This window comes from Anopheles gambiae, chromosome 3, assembly GCF_943734735.2.
Source record: "Anopheles gambiae chromosome 3, idAnoGambNW_F1_1, whole genome shotgun sequence".
In the NCBI taxonomy this organism is placed as follows: Eukaryota; Metazoa; Arthropoda; class Insecta; order Diptera; family Culicidae; genus Anopheles; species Anopheles gambiae.
The window spans coordinates 67,114,440-67,134,438 of NC_064602.1; the positions used below are offsets into that span (position 1 = coordinate 67,114,440).

Below are 19,999 nucleotides of genomic sequence, written 5' to 3' on the forward strand. Positions count from 1 at the left end.
CAATTCAAATCCAACTCCAAAGAAAAAGGCCCATTAGTTGCTGAAAAAGCTGTACTCGTTTTATTATTCACAAGATATATCGGGTTAGTTATATATCCACATTTATGGTTGGATTAGCACACGTTCGTTTTAGAAAAGCATATAATTTCTTCTGGACTATCGCTAATTCTTTCTCCTCAGCAAAAACAATACTTTCGTGTACAGTTGATTCGAAAGTGTTAGTTAAATGCAATGTTTATTCTTAAAGCGGATCCGCTTCTCTTCTTTCATTCTTTCCCTATCGCTCGGTAAAGGACGTTGAAATTAAAATATTACACTAGTTAATATATAAGACCTTTGCACACAACACCACACAAAAATAATACTTAAAAATTTACATACAGCGACACTCCGCTCATGGCGACGCTACGTATATTCGATGGCAAAAGATCTCGCTGTCTAATGCAGAATGGGGAGCAAAAATCAAGTACATCGCAAATAGACAACTATCTAACATATCTTTCTGAACTAAATGTAAGAGAACAAGTCAACTGTAAAAAAAGGAACGCCTCCTCTAACAGCTAGTGACGTGGCTGGCACCCCAAGCTTTCAACAATGCCAATGTTTTGTTTAAATGGGCACACCATTCATCTCGCTCTTCCTTTGAGTCGGCGGAAAGCAAATATCTGTGGGACGAAAAAAAAATCCATTCCATTAGTTACTAAACCCCTAAACAGTGATCATTTTGTAAGTATAAACCATACCTTTCGATAGTAGTTTTGCCGTGGCGAACGATTTTCAACGATTCCACATCGTCATCCCGTGCCGGACGCGGAAACTCCAACAACAGCGTGTTCAGGCGCGAACAGATGTCACGCGGCGCAACGCCAACCCGCTGCGTACTGCAGCCCTGCAGATCGATGCTACCGATCGGTGCTTTCCGCTTCTCATCGTCCGGATACTTCCAGTAGTTGATCGTGTGGCGCTGCAACCGACACCACCGCCGATGCCAGGCGCCCAGTCCCGACACGTCCTCGTACATCGTCAAAAAGCCATGATAGTCCACCGTTACCGCGAGCTCACAGTTTACGCGCATATTGACGGTGCCATCGAGCGGGCTGGCACAGCCGGAGATTGGATTCAGCGTCCAGCTCGTGCGTTGGATCTCTTTCAGCGAAAAGATGATGAATCCGTACTGTGTGAGCGAAGGCGACCGGACGGCTTGCGGACCGGCCGGCGACTGTACCGGTGGCATGATGAGGCGCGAATTACTCTTCAACCCTTTCGGGGTGTGCAGCAGCTTGCTCGAGCCACTGCCAGTTTTCTTTTTACCCAGCGCAATGTGGTACTTAATCTCGTGGGGCAGCACTTCGCGACTAGCGGGCATGCCGTAGATTTCCATCGTTATCTAAAGAAGATTCAAATTCAAATATAAAATAACGCATTACAAAAGAGCTTTCGCCTCTATGTGAACTTCAATTTACCTTAAAATCAGCAAACACATTGCTCAGCTGTAGCACATCGGGAAAACGGACCGATAGCAGCCCTGGCAGTGTCGGTGCCGTCTGTGTGGCCAACACAGTTTCATTATACTTCAGCAGACACACCAAATTATGGCCACTGATCTGATCCGTCGCCAGCTTGCGCATGTACTCCTGCTTAAGCGGCAGCGTAATTTCCTTCACAGTTAAACGGCCCTTCTCGGTGGGAGCACCCGGCGGTCGCAGGCAGCCCTCAACGCGCAGCCGTTGTACTTCGTCCAAAATGGCCTGTCGACGGTGTGCTTAAGCGAGGAAAGAAAATATTGTTTAATATGCAAATAAGAATCAGTAAATATTTTCTGCTTTTTTTTAAACTTACTTGCAACGAGCAGATGACGTTCACCTTCGGCGGACTCGGTGGAGCCGGAAAATTCAATCGTGGCCGCACATAGGTTAAGCGCCTGGCTAGCTTGCGCTATGATCGTTTGCTGCTTGCATACTTCGTCCAGCAGTTTCTTCACCTTTTCCTGGACCAAAAATTCACCCTCCTCCGTACCGGTGGAGGTAGACTCAGCCGTGCTGGATACGTCCTCCTCCTCATCCGAATCATCCGCGGTGGTAGAATCAACCGTTCCTGCTCTAGGCGAGGAGTTGGTTGCTGCCATTTTCGTCGACACCGGCGTACGTGGAACCTTCCGTGGGGTCATCGAGTTTTGCTGTTGCTGACGTCGGTAGAAGCTAACGGTGTGGACCAACGTGACCATATCGTCGTCATCTTTCGAAGGCTTCACTTGAAGCTCCGACCGCACCGGGCTACTGTAGTCTACGGTACCAACTTGGCTCTTGCGTGGCGTACCCGACTTACGCTTGTTAGCACCACTTTTGGGATCCTTTGCCGACTCTTCCTCGTTGATAGTGGCGCAACGATCGCGCCCCGAGTGCTTCTGGTAGGAGAAACTGTTGGACGACACTGAAGACTTTCGCTAAATCGGCATTAAAGAAAGAGGTAAAATAGTTCATATAAAAAAGCAAATACATTTGAGCGTTTAACAGTTACAACAAGTAATAAAGACAGCTTTTAACGTTTTTATTGATGGAAATATTAAAGTGTTATCCCATAGAACCAGATCACTCAAGCATTTACCACAGATCGAAGAGGAGTGCCACAGATTATGTTAGAACAATTTAAAAACATTCATTTCATAAATTGGTAAATATATTATACTTTGTTAATTACACGTTCCAACCACAGCACATACAAAACAATCATGCAATAGGATCGATTAGTATATTAGTTAAACGTCCACAGCACCAAACCCACAGCACAAGCAGATTGCTAGATGTTTAGTTTCTTACGGGTGTATCAAACGCTTCACTGTCTTCTTCCTCCTCTTCCTCGTCAACCAAAGCTTCCTCGAGGCAGGCATCGATCAGGTCACTGTCTTCGAGCGGATCCGTGCCATCGCTGGCACCGGAACGATCCAGGCTGAAAGACACACCCTTCGGGGCCTGCGCCTGGGCAACTTCTTCCTGTTGCTACAAATTTCAAAAAAGTACGATATAAAACTTCGCAACGCGGTAAAACGGCGGGAGAATTTTCGACTGGCAGAGGATCATTTGTCCATTGTTTCTTTGAAGAAGATATTATTACAAGGGAAGTTTGCTAATTATAAATAAAAACTCAAAACACAACAAAACAAAAACTTATGAGTGCATTTGCAAAAAAAAAACCATCCTACATTCTAAATACTTTGTAATCAGGGAGAGCTTCGTGACTTACGTTCCATTCTTGACTTTGGCGACGGCCACGACTAGTGCGACGATCGTTCAGCTTGACGGCTTGTAGAATTTCGCGCCCCAGGCTCACGTTGGCAATGTTGGCCTCTTCATCATCGTCCGAGTACATAAAGCTGTGAAAAGGTATTGGTAAATAAAAACCCAAATATTATTTAAAACCCGTTGAATTGTGGTAACAACGATATTTCAAATTTCTCAAAACATGAAAGCATGATAAATGAAGCTTAACATTGAAATGAGAAAATGGTTGATGAGTTTATGAAAATGGTGGTTATTAATTTATTATTTATGCAATTATGACACAAGCTGCTTTGGTTTAGTGATGAATATCATTTAAGGGTGAAACTTACATTTAATGTTTATATATTTAATTTGATGTTTTGCCTGCTTAAACTTCAACAATATGAATAATCACCCGTATTTATTCATTTTTAACCAGATAGATGTCATAGAGATTTCTATAACATAAATGCATAATATTTCGATTATTATTATTATTTCATAACGAAATAATGAAGCATGGCATGAACTTCCATCCAGGCAATATCTTTATGTAATGCTTTGATTTTCATGATTTTTGCATTATTTTCTAACAAAATTTCGCGAAATAAAATTAAATGTAACCAAAATGGACTATGATGAAACTAACTTGAAAATGATTTTCTATGAAAAATAATTGTGAAAATGATAGTAGAAACGGAAAAAGGAAAAGATAAATAAAACCAGCTAACCCGTATGAAATGATGTGAAAAGTAAATTAAAAAAAAGTTTAAAAACACATATACCCCCACATCAAATAAGGGTTCAGGTTAAATGTTAGCGCAGCAAAAACACTGCAAAAGATCAACAATGAGTTCCCACCTGTCGTCATCCTCATCCACCTCGTACTGATGCCGTTCGTTATCTTCCTCCTCTTCATACTCTTCCTCCTCATCGGCCAACTCCCGTTCACCATCTGCCTCACCGTAACAGGTGCGGTAGGCACGCTCTGACCCTTCCGAACCGGATACGGTAGCAGTGGTGTAATCATCACCCACCGCACCCTCGTCACCCGATTCGGTGGCCGTCGTTTCGATGTCACTCAGTGCCGGATACATTCGCCCATCCTTGGCCGCCGGCCCAACACGGATCCGCTTCACATCGTCCAGAGCGGCCATCACATCCGCACTATCGTTAGTACCGTCTTGAGGAGAAAAGAACAGTCGAGGAAATTTACTTTAAAATATTTTTAAAAATTAAACTTCTGTTTGCGTACCACTGCGCCGTTTCGCTGGCGGTCCACCATGAACGTTGTTTCCTTCCGCCGAGTGCTTCGATTGTTTCCGACCGCTACCCGTCAGATAACCCTCCGGTGGCATCGGCGGTGCAGATGGAATCGGTTGCGTTTCGTACTCGATCGTATCGGACGACATGTCGGCCGGTTTGGTGAACCGGTTTAGCAGCATTTCCATCTCCTGTTGGCGCATACGACGGATCTCTTCCGATATTTCCGACTGCGAAATCGTGCTCGTGTCCGACATGAGAGCCTCCACCGTGTTACGGATGGCGGAACCGGTCGCTTTCGTTTCCACTTTCGGTGCCGCTTTGTCATGATCAACCTTCGGTTTGCTCTGCGGTGAAGCAGGTGCAACCGCTTTGCTGCTCGCTGCTTGCTGGGTGATACTCCCAAATCCAGACCCTTGAATGGCAGCACAGGACATCGGTCCCGATCCGGACGAGCCCGACTTGCCCCCCTCCTTCTGTCCCGTGATCTGCCGAATCGAAGGGCTAATACCGAATGCAGCCTTCGGCACCAGTGCAGCTCCCTTGTTCTTCTCGAAAATGGCCATGCGCTCTTTAAGTGACATTTCAGCGGGATCTTTCTGGCCTGGTTTCAGGATGGATTGGCGCCGTCCGGACGATTTTTCAAACATTGCAGCACGCCCGGATACGAGACCTCCGGCTGGTTTCGGTGCACCAACCGCAACTTTCTTCGGCTGGGAAGAAGAAGAAGAAACAGGGGCCGATTTCTTGACCGCATCAGCCTGATCAGCCTGGGTGGTGTTCCGCTCGCGAGAGGTAGAACTCACGGCCGAGGCCGTTACCGGAGCACGATAGGTGTCCGTTTTTTGGCCATACTTGTCTTCCTTGTAGTCGTACACCAGCTTCGAGGTGGTTGATTCCCGTCGCTGGAAGCCTTGCGACTCGAGCGTGTCCATTACCTTTTGATCCCACTTAAGAGATTTGGTTTGGGCCGGTTTACCTGCCGCCCCTGATGATGGCTCGCCACCACCATTGCTACCCGTCTTCTGGGTGGCCGTTAGTATCGATTTCGGAGGATTTGGTGCAGGGTACTTTTTCGGAGTTGCACCTGTACCTGGTGCCGAGGAGCCTGTGGCACCAGTCCTAGCTTCTCCTGCACGCTTTGGACTTTGCTGTCGGGTGCTACTGCTGCTGATAGGCGATTTCCGTTCCCTACCCGGCACGATCGTCTCACGATGATGCGTAATGTCGGGATGCGACGTATCGTCTTCCCAATTGTTTATCGAATCGGCCAACATTGCCAGTTTCGCGAGCTTCGGTTTCGGCTTATTACTACTCTGCTTCACGTCCTCATGAAATCGACCCTCGGTCCGGTGCACCGGAGAGGATAGATCCTGCGTCTCCGAGTACAGCGTGCCAAGCCGCTGCAGCTGGTTACGGCTCTGATCGCGGATCACGCTTTTCGCTTCGGCACTGTTCTCCTTTTCGCCCTCGAGCGCACGCACAATGTTATGTTCCCATTGCTTCTTAACACTTCCATCGTTCTCCAGCTCCTTCACGCCCAGATCGACCTGCAGATTGGCGCTCGTGGTGATGTTTATTTCCAGTGCCAAATCACAATTGTCCTGCCCGCCGATGTCGACCGTCGTCGTACGCTCACCGTCCGTAGCCGTTCGCGTGGAAACGGTCGTCGTAGGAGGCGGTGGTTTCGGTGCGGAATGCTTCTTCGTCACCGACTTTTTCTTGGGCGATGCTCCCGCTGCGCCCCCCTGCTGGTCCGCTTCGTAGTTAAACTCCGAGAGCGGAAACTTGGAGGTGTTCGTGATGCCAAGCGCGGCCGCACGCTTTTCCGCACGTTCAAGTATGTTCTGAAAGAAGCCACCGAAATAGGGCACATTAACTCACAGGAGCTCATCGCCGCTTGGACGCCACATCCGTTCAGTCAGCTTACCTGAGTGAAAGGATCCATTATTGCATTTCCCAGCAAAACAACACTTTTACACCAAAATATATTAATAACACTGTGTGAATTTGCTTTTTGCACTACCTTTTCACTGGGGTTTCACAAAAAACGCGACAGTTTACGCCGTTTTCAGCAGCACCACAGCGGAGCCGATATTGCTTGCTTTGTTCTGGGTACGCGTCTAGGGCAAGCTGTTGAGGTTTGAAAATTGCAACGGTTCATCGCCCGCTTCGGCAGAAAACGGTCCCTGTCAAAACAAGCCGTTGAAACAAAACTTATCGTTTTGGTGTCATTTGAAAATGATAAGTTTAAACGTAGCGAAAATAAAAAAAAATATTAAAAAAAAAAACATATTTTTTATGTTTATGGCAAAGTGTTCAGTAACGTTACATTTATTGTTCTCTATTTCACGTTTATTTGCTCAATAAAAGTTAATAAACGATTAAAAAAAGGACGTACATATTAAAATTTTTCCAGATCTCCCAAAAATGCTGCACGTGTACACGCGGCTGTATCTCGTCTTCACAAACGTCACTGTCAATGACCGCCACACACAGTGTGGCCAGATTATTTAGGCGGTTTTGGGTAGGCGCATCAAAATTATATCGGTAGTTTTCGGTAGGTTAACCGTCTTGTGTACGACCAAAAACATCACGCAATCGTACAACCGCCTACCCGGGTAGGCCATACATTTTGTATGGAACAATGATGTTTTTCGTGGTTAAAAGAGTATATCTTTTGAATTTCTTTTAAGCTTTGAATGAAAACTGTCTTAAAGGTCCATAATAATGTTTTATAACATATCGTAGTAAGATTGGAATTTTTAAAATTCCATCAATATTTTTTTCATTCGAAAATATGTTCTAACTTTACCACCATAACTGGCCATACGTGGGATATCAACACCAACGACCATTACTCAAATCTCACTTGCTTCAGGTCTGGTGGTTTCCGTTGGAGTTTAGTATTTAAGCAATCGTATCGCCGTTCTAGTTCTAGCGATGCATAACTTCAATGCGAAACCATACAACAGTACAGAGGAAATGAGAAAGCTCTCCTCCAAGCGAGGAAGCTCAACTGGTTGGGGTATCCCTCCAACAGAGAGCGCCACCAGTTTTTTCGCTATTTTTAGAATGCATGAGTCGTTTGCTGTCTGCTAAACGAAGTCTTTCTATATTCCGTTTAGGTAGAGAACTTGAGTCGTTTAGAAGCCGTTTAGTGGTCGTTTAGTGGATTTGTGGCACTTGGATTAAAATGATGATCTGAAGATTACTGGATAACAACCCAAGAACTGGCCGTCGCGTAGGTTTTTTTGGCTTCTTTCTTCGTGCTACGCCTGAGCAAAACCACATACAATTTCTGCGAGATTTTGTTTAAGGCATACTAGATTTTGTTATGGAGCAATCCGTCAAATTGTGTGTATTGGTGAGAAAGAACACCATAAGCCCACCTGATATATACACTCACTTTGGTTAAATGGTTGCGTTCTCAACAGTGCTCCTACCGAAATCTGCCAATATAATCTGGCCACACTGGCCCGCAGGGCAAAAGCTCATTCGAAAGGTCAATAACCGTCGCAAAACGTCAAAAACGATCGTCGCCAGCGCCTCGAAATCGTTGCGAGTTTCGCTCGCTGGCGACGTCGGTTTGCAGTACATGCGACGCCGGTTTTGACATTTTGCGACGATTTTGCGACGGTGGCCGCCAAAAAGCTCGCCTGACCTGCAGACCAGTGTGGCCAGATTGTATTGGCAGATTTCGGCAGGAGCACTGTTGAGAACGCAACCATTTAAATTTAATCAATTATTTTAACGATCAATTTCTTCTTCAATTTCTTCAATTACTGAGGAAAATACAATGCGCGAGCGAGCGTTCTTTTCAGTGGCACTCACTGGCGCTCTGCCTCGTGCATTTTAAAGCCATGCAATAGAGCGCATTCTCTCCGTGAAGGCGCTCCATTCGCCATTTTTAATTTTCAGCCCAAAACAACGGACTTCGGATCCGATCTTGGGCTGGACCCCCACCGTGTGTTTGTACCTACCCCTCGACTGAAAATTTAATTCTCTTTTTCTGTCAGGTGAGCTTAAACCGCGGACAGCGAGATTTAAATTCAAATTTAAATAATATTCTTTGGCTAGCAATTCTCGGAATCCCCACAACTGACATAGTCTACTTATTAGGAACATTAAATTTTAACGGATAAAACTAAAAAGTGCCAGGCAAACAAACGTGCATCAGCGCGATAAGTAACAAATGAGAATAGCGATCCTTGAAACAGCAACCCAAGCGCCACAGATTAAGCTTAAACGACTGAAAAATCAAATATCTGTGATTTTCGGTAGGATAAATGGAAAATCGGTAGTTTTAGGGCGGTCATCTGTGAATCGGTAGGCATATAAAAAATCGGTAGGAATACAGATAAATCGGTATTTCTGGTCACTCTGGCCACACAACCAACACAAACAAAGCGAACCGTCATTTCTATGTAGGTCGATCATCTGGCGCGCTGCAACGTGAATTTCATCATCTTTCGCTATCCGTCGGCTGGAAGGGATAAAGTGGTTCAAAGCTTCACCCTCCCTGCGGTGCTATCCCCACGTGGACACTATTCGCCGGCAACAAACGGAACGTGCAATTGATCAGGTGCGTACGATTGTGCGAGCAAGCTTAGTTAAGGCTCGCACCTATACTGCACGAACAGAACTATCCTCGTGATGTAACGCATCATCATCATCTGCTCGGTGCAAGGTGTGTGTGTGACCTTGAACTTAGAAGCAAAAGATAGTGGCAGGATGGGGATGGGTGAAAGTAGTAGCTAAGGACGGTGGAGGGGAATTGTGGTCGTCTCCACTGCTGATGGACTCAAGTGGGGCTATAAATTAATGTACCACCATGAATGCTCTCTTTATCTCTGTACCAGGATGAGCGGTAAGGTTCCATCGTTCGACGAGACCCACTCGGATAAACTTGCCCGCAAGGCCCGGGAGTCCCCTTTCATGCCGATCGGTATAGCCGGACTGGTGGCGGTGTGTGCGATCGGTGCATACAAGTACAAGCACCGAGGGGCTATGTCCACGTCCGTGTTCCTGATGCAGCTGCGAGTGGCCGCCCAAGGCACGGTGGTCGCCGCCCTATCTATAGGTCTCGGCTACACGATGGCCAACGAATACATCTTCAACAAAAAAGACGACTAACAAGGAGGCTTTTAGGATACTCAAAGAAGTAAGTATGCGGTGCCAGAGGATTCTCTTGTGCTAACATTAATTCTCATGTAATTGTTTTACTTTCTTCTCCTCCAAACAGGTGTAAATAAGTATTAATGAATAGAGCAAGACACTATTTATTCTCCGTTGAGTCCCCACCAGGCCAAAATCAATCCCTTTATATTCAACTTAACGCATCCCCTCCCAAAAAAATAACGACGCCTACTATTTTCTAGTGCAAGGCACAAGAGAACACTGTGATTGATAAGAAGTTATCGCGATGACAAACGATGCGTAAACGTACGACTTGGGTGAGTGCGTAAGATTCGCGAATCGGTTCGCACTTGGTTGCACTTGGATTGGTTTATCTCATTTAGTGTATACTGAAAGGATTATCTATCAGTGTTACGTTCTTCTAATTATGATAGATAGCCTCAATCTCCCCACCTTTCGGACTAGTTTACACAAAAAAATGAAGCAAAAATATTAACAATAGTTTTTAGTTATGGCATTATTGGAAAGAAGTGGTATGGTTAAAATGAATGCTGCTTAATACAGAAACGAATATAAATGTGTATTGTACCAAGTGCATAAAACAGTGTTTCTATCGCTATGAAATGTAGTGCCTTTTCGGTAGATAACATTCTAGTACAGGTAAGATTGTCGTTTGTTTTTCCGGCGTAGTTAATTCTATGAAGTTGATGCGAAAATTATCATTGGCTTGTAAAGAAGTTGCTTTTGTTTTCGAGACTTGCAGGTGCGTTTTGTTAAAGCTATAAAAAGTGCTTCCGGATACTGAAATCCATACTAGGAAACATCAAAATGGAAAGAATTAAAAGTGAAATATCACTAACGGCTACGCGTAAAAGCCTGTTCGCTGCATGTGATAATGTGGTATGACGCGTGAAGAGAAGCGCAAGCAAAATTAACGGCGAAAATTTATGGTTATTTATTTTTAGTTCAACCACGCGTTCGCGAAACGATCTATTTCAGTGAATGGGCGGTGTATGGTGTACTGCAGCCTAGTTCACTCCCATACTACGCTTATTGAACATATGTTAACTCTTGACCTTCGACAATTGGCCGTGAAGTGGTTGGTGTGATTGTGAAGTACATCCAATCAAAATGTTGATAAAACAAGCTGTAATTTATGTCAAATATTTGTGAATTGTAAATCATCTGAAGAGTTGTTTTGCTTATCTATCAAATCGGCCTCTATCGTACGTGATATGTAAATCTCAAGAGCATAATACTAGAGTTAAAATAGAGTTGTTTAATCATAGATAAAGCTTAAGAAGGAATGATTCATATACCCAGTAATTTATGATCTGATTTGGAAATTATTATTATTTTTTATGGGTAGCACAGCAGCATTCGGTAGTATGGACAAGGGTGGCGGTAAGTAGGTGGTCAAGTATACATCGGCCAAGGATGTACATTCCTCAAGGCGCATACAGTATTATTACAAAATTTACCGATCAATAGACCAGGGCCTTAACAGCTTTTTCACGGTTGATTGTCTATTTTTTCGGTATTTTAAGAAAAGCACTTATTTTTAAATTCTTCTGAAAGTTCAGCAAGCAATTCGAAAGTCCATTCTGTGTAATGAGATGGATTTACTCATTTAGTGACCATACTGGTCGATACAAGGTTTACCAGAAGTTCTCATGGCTGTGGGACACTCTATTGTTTCTTTCTTACGTGAAATGAACTTAATGTTACGGGAATTGGATTCTATAACACTTTTGTTGGACAAATCAAATAGGAATTTCCAAGGAGCCTGTCCAAAAAGGGTGCCATAGCCCGCGTACACACAGATGAGATTTTTATTGCTGTTCGTATTATTGTTCGTATTATTGTTAATAGGTTGCAAATTCTTACAACGTGAGAGAGCCGGTGATTACCTTGTGGTAGTTTCGGATAGTTCACAGTTTTCTAGAGAAAAATAACCGAATCAGAAAATTGAGAAAGTATTAAATTTGGGATGTCCTCTTCTGGTTACCTAAAACCAATATTGAACGTCCCAGTTCAACCGGAACCGGACGACCCAGTCCATAAAGTCCTCTTAGGCCAGCAAGATGGTTTGGAGGCGTTCGCCATTAAGACCGGGTTAACGGATTGGCAGACGAAAGCGCGAGATCGTGAGCGGTTTCGCACACTCATACAACAATCCAAGTCAGTAAAGCGATTGTAGTGCCGGATAAGTAAGTAATTAAGTATGTAAAATAGAATTTAAAATTGTAAGACATTAATTTGTTGGTTGTAAATGCTTCATCGCATTCTAATTCTTGTTGTACAGCCACGATCCCACCAATGATCGACTTTTCTTTGAAAACACATTGAAAGACCACCCAAATAGTAGACTGTTACCAATATTTTTTATTACAAATAATTAGCTATTAGATAGAAAGATCATTACAACCACCAAACGCACGATTTACAGCGTTTTCTGCTCCTGCTGGTGGCGTTTGGTTTGATTCCGCGGCTTTTGTGCCACATTCTTGGGTGCCTTAGAACCGGCCATTACCTCCGTGCTGTGGTCCGTGTTTCGTTTGTACACCCGATTGTCAACTGGAATCTGCACGTACCCGTAGTCCAAGCTTTGTGGTTGCTGTTGCGATTGCTGCTGCTGCTGCTGGTAGATCACTTGTTGTAGCGTGCCCGAACCTTGGGGCGAAACACGCGCCTGATCAGCATAAACCGTCGTACGTCTACCGGCCGAAGCGAACGCTACACCAAGCGGCTGGACGGGTGGTGACGGCGGCACATTGATGTCACGGTACGCTGCCAGCGGAATTGCTGTTACGGGGACCGCTATCGTGCCGGCAGCACCACCACCGTTCGATTGTAGCTGTAGCGTTCTGATCGGTCCACCGTTTACGGGTGCTGTCGCAATGTAGGCTAGGTTGCCCGCTGCCGGGAAGGCGGCCAGATATGCTCCAGCAATGGGGGTCGCCTGGGTGGTCGTCGAAGCGATCACTGCCCCGGCATGGGGAGCCGTGTTGTAGCTGTGAATCTTCACATCACTCGGTCGGAGTTGGGAGGGATAGAAAGGAGCCGGAATTTGGGTCGGATTTTGTGCGGCATAGTACAGTCGAGCTGGTCGAATCTGGTGCGTGATGTATTGTTGCTGTGGTTGCTGCACGGGAGTGCTTGCGTAGTACCTCTGATAGGCGATGGGACTGACCGGTCCAGTGGGAGCCACTGGTGCCGCTTGTGCCGTTGCTGCTGCTGATGCTACTGCTGATGCCGGTACAACACCCGCAGGTTCATTTTCATAGGTAACGTCCGCACGGTAGCCATTGTTGTCGGCGATGTACTTGACGATCTGCATGCGTCCATCGGGAAGGTGTACCTTGTAGCTGCCCTTGACTGCACCGTCCTGATGCTGCTGTTGGGTGTGCGAAAAATCATCACCCGAGGCCGTATCCTTGACGGTGTATGAAAATACATAATTTTTCTTAACGTCCGTAGCCGCCTCCTGGGTCGGTAGAAGAAATTTGTGAGGATTGTGTTTAGATAATGGTCAGACTTTGGTCACGTACAAACTAATAAAACACTTGTTGGCCTCAACTAAAATTGCCTCAACATCGTATTTAATGTTAATATTGAATATTTAATAATGACTTAATTTATGTTACATTTTCAATTCCCACAATAAAAGCAATAAAACGGCGAAGATGAGCTTACGATTACTCACATTGAGGCTATCGATGTCTTCCACGGCATAGCTCTTGCCGAGCACACGGGCCGCATGTTTGGCCAACGCTTGATACGCCGGTTTCACCGTCTGGCTATCGGCACCGGAAAACCGCACCATCTTCTGGTGGCGTTCCTTCAGGGCAAGCGTTTCGTACGGGTAGGGCAGTGCGTTAACCGAGCTTCCGTCTCGCAGCCGTGGGAACTGCACGGGACCTTGGCTGCGAAGGGCAGAGACCGTAATAGATCGTGGGAGATTATTATACTACACTACTGTGACAATATGGCAGCCCTATCAAACCGATGGCGCGCCTGCTAACCGATTCACGCAGTAAGCGGGGCGTTCCATCCCATCATTTCCATTGGCAACGGGTGCTTACTTGAGCAGATTTTGGGTGAATTTCTCGCTGTTGGTAATGAGGTTCCGGTCGAAGATGGCGATACCCTCGTAGGCGTGCTGGTACGGGTGTGGATTGACGTCACGAGGCCGCAGCAGTGATGCCGGCTCGGGAGATTCGGCCGCCACGGCGTCACATGCAGGGAGCCCTGCGAGCGTGCCAAGCGTCACCACCAAGCCCCAAGTAAGCTGTCAAAAGGGGGCGTGTGGGAGATAGAAAGAGAACGTTTGTGTGTGTGTATGTGTTTAAGCTAACATTGTTCAAGCAGAAAACAAACCGAAGACAATTTCCCTGGCGTTACCATGCCCGGAGCGCACTAGGGTGCTAACATTGTCTTACTGCCGGCCTTACCTTCATGATTGCCAACGAACACCTTGACTGCATTTTCGGTTCCCACCTAGGTTCGGAATGATTTCAGCACATCCACAGGGTGAACCCGCGTGTCGCTGCGGTTGCAAATGCACGTGGCTAGAGCTGAAAAAGGGAAAAATGAAACAAAACCGTTTGCGTTTAGTTTGGATGGGTGTTAGTTTTTTTGTTCCTCTCTATTTCACTATGTTTATTACATGTGGTTTTGTCGCTTTTCACACAAATAACTTCTTCACACGCCAAAAATGCGACCAGCGGTTGGTAAGGCCAACCCCCGGGACCGATATATTTTGCTAGCCATAATTGCGAGTGACCTTCCATTGCAGTTTTATTTGGTTGGCGAATTGTATGCGCAACTAGGGCGAACGACAAGTGATTTTTTGATAACAATTGTAAATATCCAATTATTTAAATGAAGGAATTTAAAGCGCTCCACTTTGTATGCATAATATTAGCATACATTGTATTAAATGTAAAACCAGGGACATAATATGACTAGAACAATTTTACTCAGATTTTCTATGCAGGCTTGCATAACGGACTGGCAGATGAAGGCGCGAGACCATGAACCGTTTCGGATACTCCTGAGGCAGTCCCAGACCGCAAAGCGTTTGTAGCACCGGAAAAGTAAGTACAGATTTTTCCAGAGGTTCTCATACTTTTGGGACACTTCCTTGACTCTTTCTTGCGGGAAGTGAACTTTATACGATGGAAATTGGATTCTATGGCACCCTTCTTGGATAGGCTCCTCGGAATTCCTATTAGGTTGGTTCGACAAGGCTATAGCGTCCAATTCCCTTTACATTAAGTCAATATTAAGAAAGTGTCAATAAAGTGTGCCACAGCTATGAGAACTCCTGGAATACCCTGTAAGTAAGTTGCATATGAAATAGTAACGGTTAGAGATGATGATGATGATATGATGATAAATCCCACCTCTTACCCCAACATAGGGTTTGCGTAGGACGAGGACGATACAACCTATGTTGGCTCATTAAAATGTAATAATCCTCTTATAATGATAAAATTTCAAAGATTACTTAATCTAGGATATCTTAACATTATCCCCCAAAATCGAATAGGTACAATAAACCATTCAGCGTTAACCTTCAACTCCTTCAGACACAGTTTAACTCAATGGCCTAATAAAATCACGAACTCCATCGCAACACAATGCCTAGATGACAAGAACGGTTCTCTGGATCTTCCAGATAATCCGTGTTCACCTTGACCCGGCACCCTTAAAAACAAATACCTTTGTCCTACGCGTCTTAATCATGCAGCGGTGGTCCATAAACGACCTATTGGTGGCTCCCATTAGCCGTCAGAACTTTGATTGGGGCTGTGGGTCATAAACATCGTACGGAGTGGCGAAAGCATGCCATCAAAAAAACACTGTACCTAACCGTGCGTGTCGAACCATCGGTGTTTGTCTAATTGGGACATGTTGGTCAAAAGCGGGCACCCCCGCAAACAAGGCATAACACGCAACCACCAACAACAATACCGCACGCCACTGCAGGGGAGCTGCTGCACACGATCGTTTCTAATGATTTGCCTATACCGCGGACCGGGGCGCCCTGAAGATCTTGACCTACGCGTTTGATCCGGAAAGTGGCAAACATCGCACGAAAACTGCGTGTAGTCACGTTTGCTATTAAACCCAGCATCTCCCCATACAAATACGCGTGCTGGATCGGATCAAAGCCAACATCTTCCACCCTCAGCCGTTCTTTCCCTTCCCCTAACGCGGCCAATGAGATAGAAGCGATATTATTTAACGCTTAATTAACATACCAATTAGAGAGCTGCACGGTGCAGGGTAGTTAGTCGCGCGAAGCACGCGAAGCTTTCGGGCGTTGCGCAACCTGAAGATGTCGTTGTTATTGTTGGGGCGCGGACCATGCAAATGGATAAGCGGGCTGGTTTTTGGCAAAAAATGATTTGGGTTTGAAGTGTTTATTGTTTGTAGCATGTAGCGAAAGTGTTGCTGTGGATATCAAGCACATTTCAAGGAGTTTTGATAGCTTTAAGAGGATGATGCATGTTGACTTTCTTTTTTTATGGCGCTCAAATCTATTAAAAGATCCCTCCTTAATACCGCACACATTCGATTATAAAAAGAGTGCTTGTTATTAATTGCGTAAAAACACATTTTTTCAGTTATATTAGTTATACAAGGTTTTCCAGGGGTTCTCATAGTTGTGGGACACTTTTGTTGTGTCGACGTAATTTAGGTAGCACTGTAAGTAGTTTTCGTTAAGTATAAAACACTCATTAGCTAGGGAGTGCTAAACACTCACAACAGGATATATAAGTGTGCACGTGGTGGGTATCGCTCTTCTCTTCTATTGTAACGTGAGAGCGGTAACAAGCTATAATAAAATACCGTTTCTCTAAAAGCGGTGTCTTAATATAACACTTTCTTACTGAGGGAAGTGAACTTCATATGATAGAAATTGGAATCTATGGCACCTTTTTTAGACAGGCTCCTTGGAAATTCCTATTTGAATTATCCAACAAGGCTACTATAGAGCCCAATTCACATTGCACTAAGTTCGTTTCACGGCAGAAAGATTCAATAAAGTGTCCTTCAGCTAAGATAACACCTGAAAAACCCTGTATTAGAAAATATCACTGAAGAGTTAACATTGCACGTGATTAAAATTTCTTAATAGAAAAAGAGAGCAAAAGAAACGTCCAAAAAATAACAATATTGCATTGAAAATGCTTTATACACACTTTTGTGTGTGTAATTGACGGAATAACATCTCATCGTTCTTGAAATTAAGGTAATAGGCAGTAAATGTAAAAAGAGTAACATTAAATACTATTATTTATCACAGCTATGTGTTAAAGTCCGATTATATAGATATGCCTATGAGAATAATAGATTGCCTTAATGGTAACAGTGTATTGTTGAAAATCGTTGATATTCAATTGACATATAAATTTATAATTTAAACAGCAAACAGATAAAATAGTTAAATACATAAGGATATAACACAATAGTATAAAAGTAAACAAGATGAATATAAAACACAATAGCAAATATTACCATTAATGGAAGCAAGCAAGTTTCGAACTTAAATTATGACAATAATAAAAACAGATAGTAATGAAGAGAGAAAAAATCTATTTTCACCGTAAATTTTTTTTTCTTTTTGTCAAAACGACCTACGTGATCATGCTGGCCTGCACAGACTTACCAGGCTAATTAAGCAATTGAGTAGGTATCTCATCCTTCCCAAACGAGGGTGGTGGGGATGGGAAATGGGAATTGAAAATGAAAGTACTAAATACAAAACCTAATCAGTTAATAATATTCAATGTGCAATATTGAAATTAAAAGAAAAAAAACTGGAAAAAGACAGAATAAAATTGAAATTGAATAAACACGAAAATTACAAAGACAATGCGTGATAAAGAGATAATTTTGGTTTTATGCATCAAACGATATTTAACTTCCCCATGGATAAATAACATGTTTTTTTTTAATTAAACTTTTACAACGAGTTCTAATGCCATCCCCTAATAATTACACGCAAAAAGCGTAGAAAAGTAAATTAATAGTCATATAATGCTTAAAATTTAACGTTTTGTATATGTGTAACTAATTCCTATTTCATTCATTTAAATTTCAAGCTACTCATGACTATCGCAGAGAAGCGAAATATTATAAACACACGAAATCCAATAAACAAACATACAAGACCACAAAAAAATAATCCATTGCATAAAATAATAAGTTACTCAATAATGCTTTCCACCAAACAGTTCGCTTCCTACGCATGTTCTTTCACCATTCCCAATCGTACCAAATCGACAAATCGATCACCAAAAACATATGCAGCTCACGTCGAACGGATATTCGGTTCCGTCGTGCCGCTGATGACAAAACGTACCGGGTTCACACCGATGCCTAAGGCACAGACAATATCCGCATCGTTTCTCTCCAACGTAGCAGTAACAACAACAACCCAAAGCTGGATCCCTACCCACACATGATGTACACCGATTTACCGCAGCGACGGCATTAGCATTCCACGGTGCAGGCGTTTGCTGGTGCACCGGCGAACCCCCACAGGTTACACACGTTTATCCGGTGTTGACACGGAAGCTATAGCTAATCCTGCCCAGCACCGCCCAACTGTTTTTTTTTGCGCCCGGGTCGTATGGTAGCGAACGATCTTTCCCAACCAGCAAACCGATTGGAAAGGAAGTCGGCCGAAAATCGGTGTTTGCGCCATCGAGAAGCTGGACAGCAGCGGGTGTCGCCCGCTCTGTTGCTTTGCACGAAAGGGCTCCTAATTGGCAACATTGTTCGGCTCGATGTCGACAATTAATCCTATCTGAGGTGGCCTGCGTTTTGACACAAGACACGCTTTTTACACGCGTTCAACACGACACTACACTGGTGTATATTGGCGGATCGAAACAGATTTGCGCGATAGGCAGATTTTACACTTCACGATCTGTCGCCGATCGTGATCTGTTGCAACCGTTACAGTTTGCGATTGATTTCTTTAAATCACTTTCACTGGGATGAGTACATTCAGATGTCTATTTGATGTGGCGAATCTACTCGTAACGCTTACAAGAGCTATTACAATTTTATTACACCTAAAACACATGAACAAATGCAACTTACACTATTATGATCACACTTTAAAGAGACTCCACTGGCTCTTTGTGCAAACTTTTTTAAATTTGCGACCACACGGATAGACACACACGCAGAACAAGTGACTTATGAGTTGAGCAGAACGAAGGCGGAATACAACACGCGCCCGATTATGTTGCGCTCCTGCTGGGCACTGAACGGACGCAGATCGATCGGTGCACAGTGCTGGGCCGTAAAGCTGGCGACCGGGTTAGGCTTAAACGCGCGCGAAAGCCGCAAAAAAAGCCCTCTCCCCCCTAAGCGCTAGCGGAAGGGGTACTGTTTTCGTTGTTGCGCGGGTGGGAGATTGCGCTCCCTCGAAGTGGTGGTGTAGTCGAGAAGGAGTGATATTGGACGATTTTATAGGAAACCCACCGTAAATGGTACTTGGAGTACCTTGGTTCATTAGTCAGAGAACTTTGCCTTTCTTAGTTGAAACGGTCCCTTTTGTATGTACAATGTACCATGAATAAACACGGGGAAAAATATAAACCTAGTAAAAATGATCGTAGATATATTTTACTTGCGATTTCAATAACATTTCTCAATTATTTTTTTTTAAATTGATTTACCCATAAATGAACATTTGAGAAGATAAAATTATGTAAATATAATGATAAATCTATTATATATTCCCGTGCTCTCCAATTGTAGTGTAGTAATTTTATTGTTAGTTAATGTTTCAATCAATCAATCTTTTCGACTATTCGCTTCCCTCGTCTTGTTAATTAAATTTAATTATTAAATATTATAATTAATTAATATTAAAAACTAATACGTAATATTTAAGACATTCTTTTTGGAAAAGTATTTCTTCCTTGCAGCTACCCCGTCCAAACTCGATTAAATCTAAATTGCTTTCTTCTTCTATTTGTTTTAATAACTGAGAAACTTCAATTTACATTACCAGATACTAGCATATACCTATTTATTATCAAGCTCTATTTTGCCTATTTCTTTTCTTCACAGCTTTCAAAAGATAGAAATGTCATGTAATGTATTGGAAAAGATATAAATTAAATTAAAAAATTAAGAAAAACTCAATGAACAATAAATAACATAAAAACATCGAATAGCTTTATAAATAAAACCAATGAAAGGATCAAGAGATCAATCGACAAATAACAAAAAAGTATGATAAATTAAAATATAATAAATGGGACACTGTGAATAGTTAAAAGATACAAAAGCAACTTGAAGCAGAT

The 19,999-nt window shown here is 43.6% G+C and overlaps 3 protein-coding genes across 4 annotated transcripts; 1 reads left to right on the forward strand and 2 right to left on the reverse strand.

The window, feature by feature from the left end:
* Positions 1-37: 37 nt before the first annotated feature.
* On the reverse strand, positions 38-6,714 carry LOC1272514 (anillin). 2 transcript variants are annotated; one of them, XM_061661312.1, is made up of 9 exons: positions 6,451-6,714; positions 4,513-6,367; positions 4,119-4,440; positions 3,241-3,370; positions 2,817-2,996; positions 1,840-2,443; positions 1,464-1,762; positions 744-1,387; positions 38-665 (listed from the first exon to the last, which is right to left on the reverse strand). In XM_061661312.1, exons 1-9 carry the CDS (start codon positions 6,466-6,468, stop codon positions 554-556), a joined length of 4,164 nt encoding a protein of 1,387 aa, XP_061517296.1. In that variant the 5' UTR covers positions 6,469-6,714; the 3' UTR covers positions 38-553. The 2 variants fall into 2 exon arrangements, with proteins under 2 accessions (XP_061517296.1, XP_061517297.1); XM_061661313.1 differs by lacking the exon at positions 2,817-2,996.
* Positions 6,715-8,923: 2,209 nt separating this feature from the next.
* On the forward strand, positions 8,924-10,261 carry LOC1272515 (HIG1 domain family member 1A, mitochondrial). The gene is made up of 3 exons (XM_061656359.1): positions 8,924-9,105; positions 9,383-9,684; positions 9,766-10,261. The coding sequence occupies exon 2, from the start codon at positions 9,384-9,386 to the stop codon at positions 9,654-9,656; it is 273 nt and encodes a 90-aa protein (XP_061512343.1). The 5' UTR covers positions 8,924-9,105; position 9,383; the 3' UTR covers positions 9,657-9,684; positions 9,766-10,261.
* Positions 10,262-12,024: 1,763 nt separating this feature from the next.
* On the reverse strand, positions 12,025-18,919 carry LOC1272517 (uncharacterized). The gene is made up of 5 exons (XM_061656360.1): positions 18,785-18,919; positions 14,114-14,236; positions 13,745-13,950; positions 13,366-13,585; positions 12,025-13,146 (listed from the first exon to the last, which is right to left on the reverse strand). Exons 2-5 carry the CDS (start codon positions 14,144-14,146, stop codon positions 12,103-12,105), a joined length of 1,503 nt encoding a protein of 500 aa, XP_061512344.1. The 5' UTR covers positions 14,147-14,236; positions 18,785-18,919; the 3' UTR covers positions 12,025-12,102.
* Positions 18,920-19,999: the final 1,080 nt, after the last annotated feature.

What these genes read in the sequence shown, in the direction of transcription:
- LOC1272515 (XM_061656359.1), top strand. Translation starts at nt 9,384, where the DNA reads ATGAGCGGTAAGGTTCCATCGTTCGACGAGACCCACTCGGATAAACTT.
- LOC1272517 (XM_061656360.1), bottom strand. Translation starts at nt 14,146, where the DNA reads ATGCAGTCAAGGTGTTCGTTGGCAATCATGAAG. An exon ending in GTTCGTTGGCAATCATGAAG is followed by an intron (nt 13,951 to 14,113) that starts GTAAGGCCGGCA and finishes CCCTTTTGACAG; the next exon opens with CTTACTTGGGGCTTGGTGGT. An exon ending in TTCACCCAAAATCTGCTCAA is followed by an intron (nt 13,586 to 13,744) that starts GTAAGCACCCGT and finishes TGCCCTTCGCAG; the next exon opens with CCAAGGTCCCGTGCAGTTCC.
- LOC1272514 (XM_061661312.1), bottom strand. An exon ending in GTGGATGAGGATGACGACAG is followed by an intron (nt 3,371 to 4,118) that starts GTGGGAACTCAT and finishes ACCTTTTCACAG; the next exon opens with CTTTATGTACTCGGACGATG. An exon ending in ACGTCATCTGCTCGTTGCAA is followed by an intron (nt 1,763 to 1,839) that starts GTAAGTTTAAAA and finishes TCCTCGCTTAAG; the next exon opens with CACACCGTCGACAGGCCATT.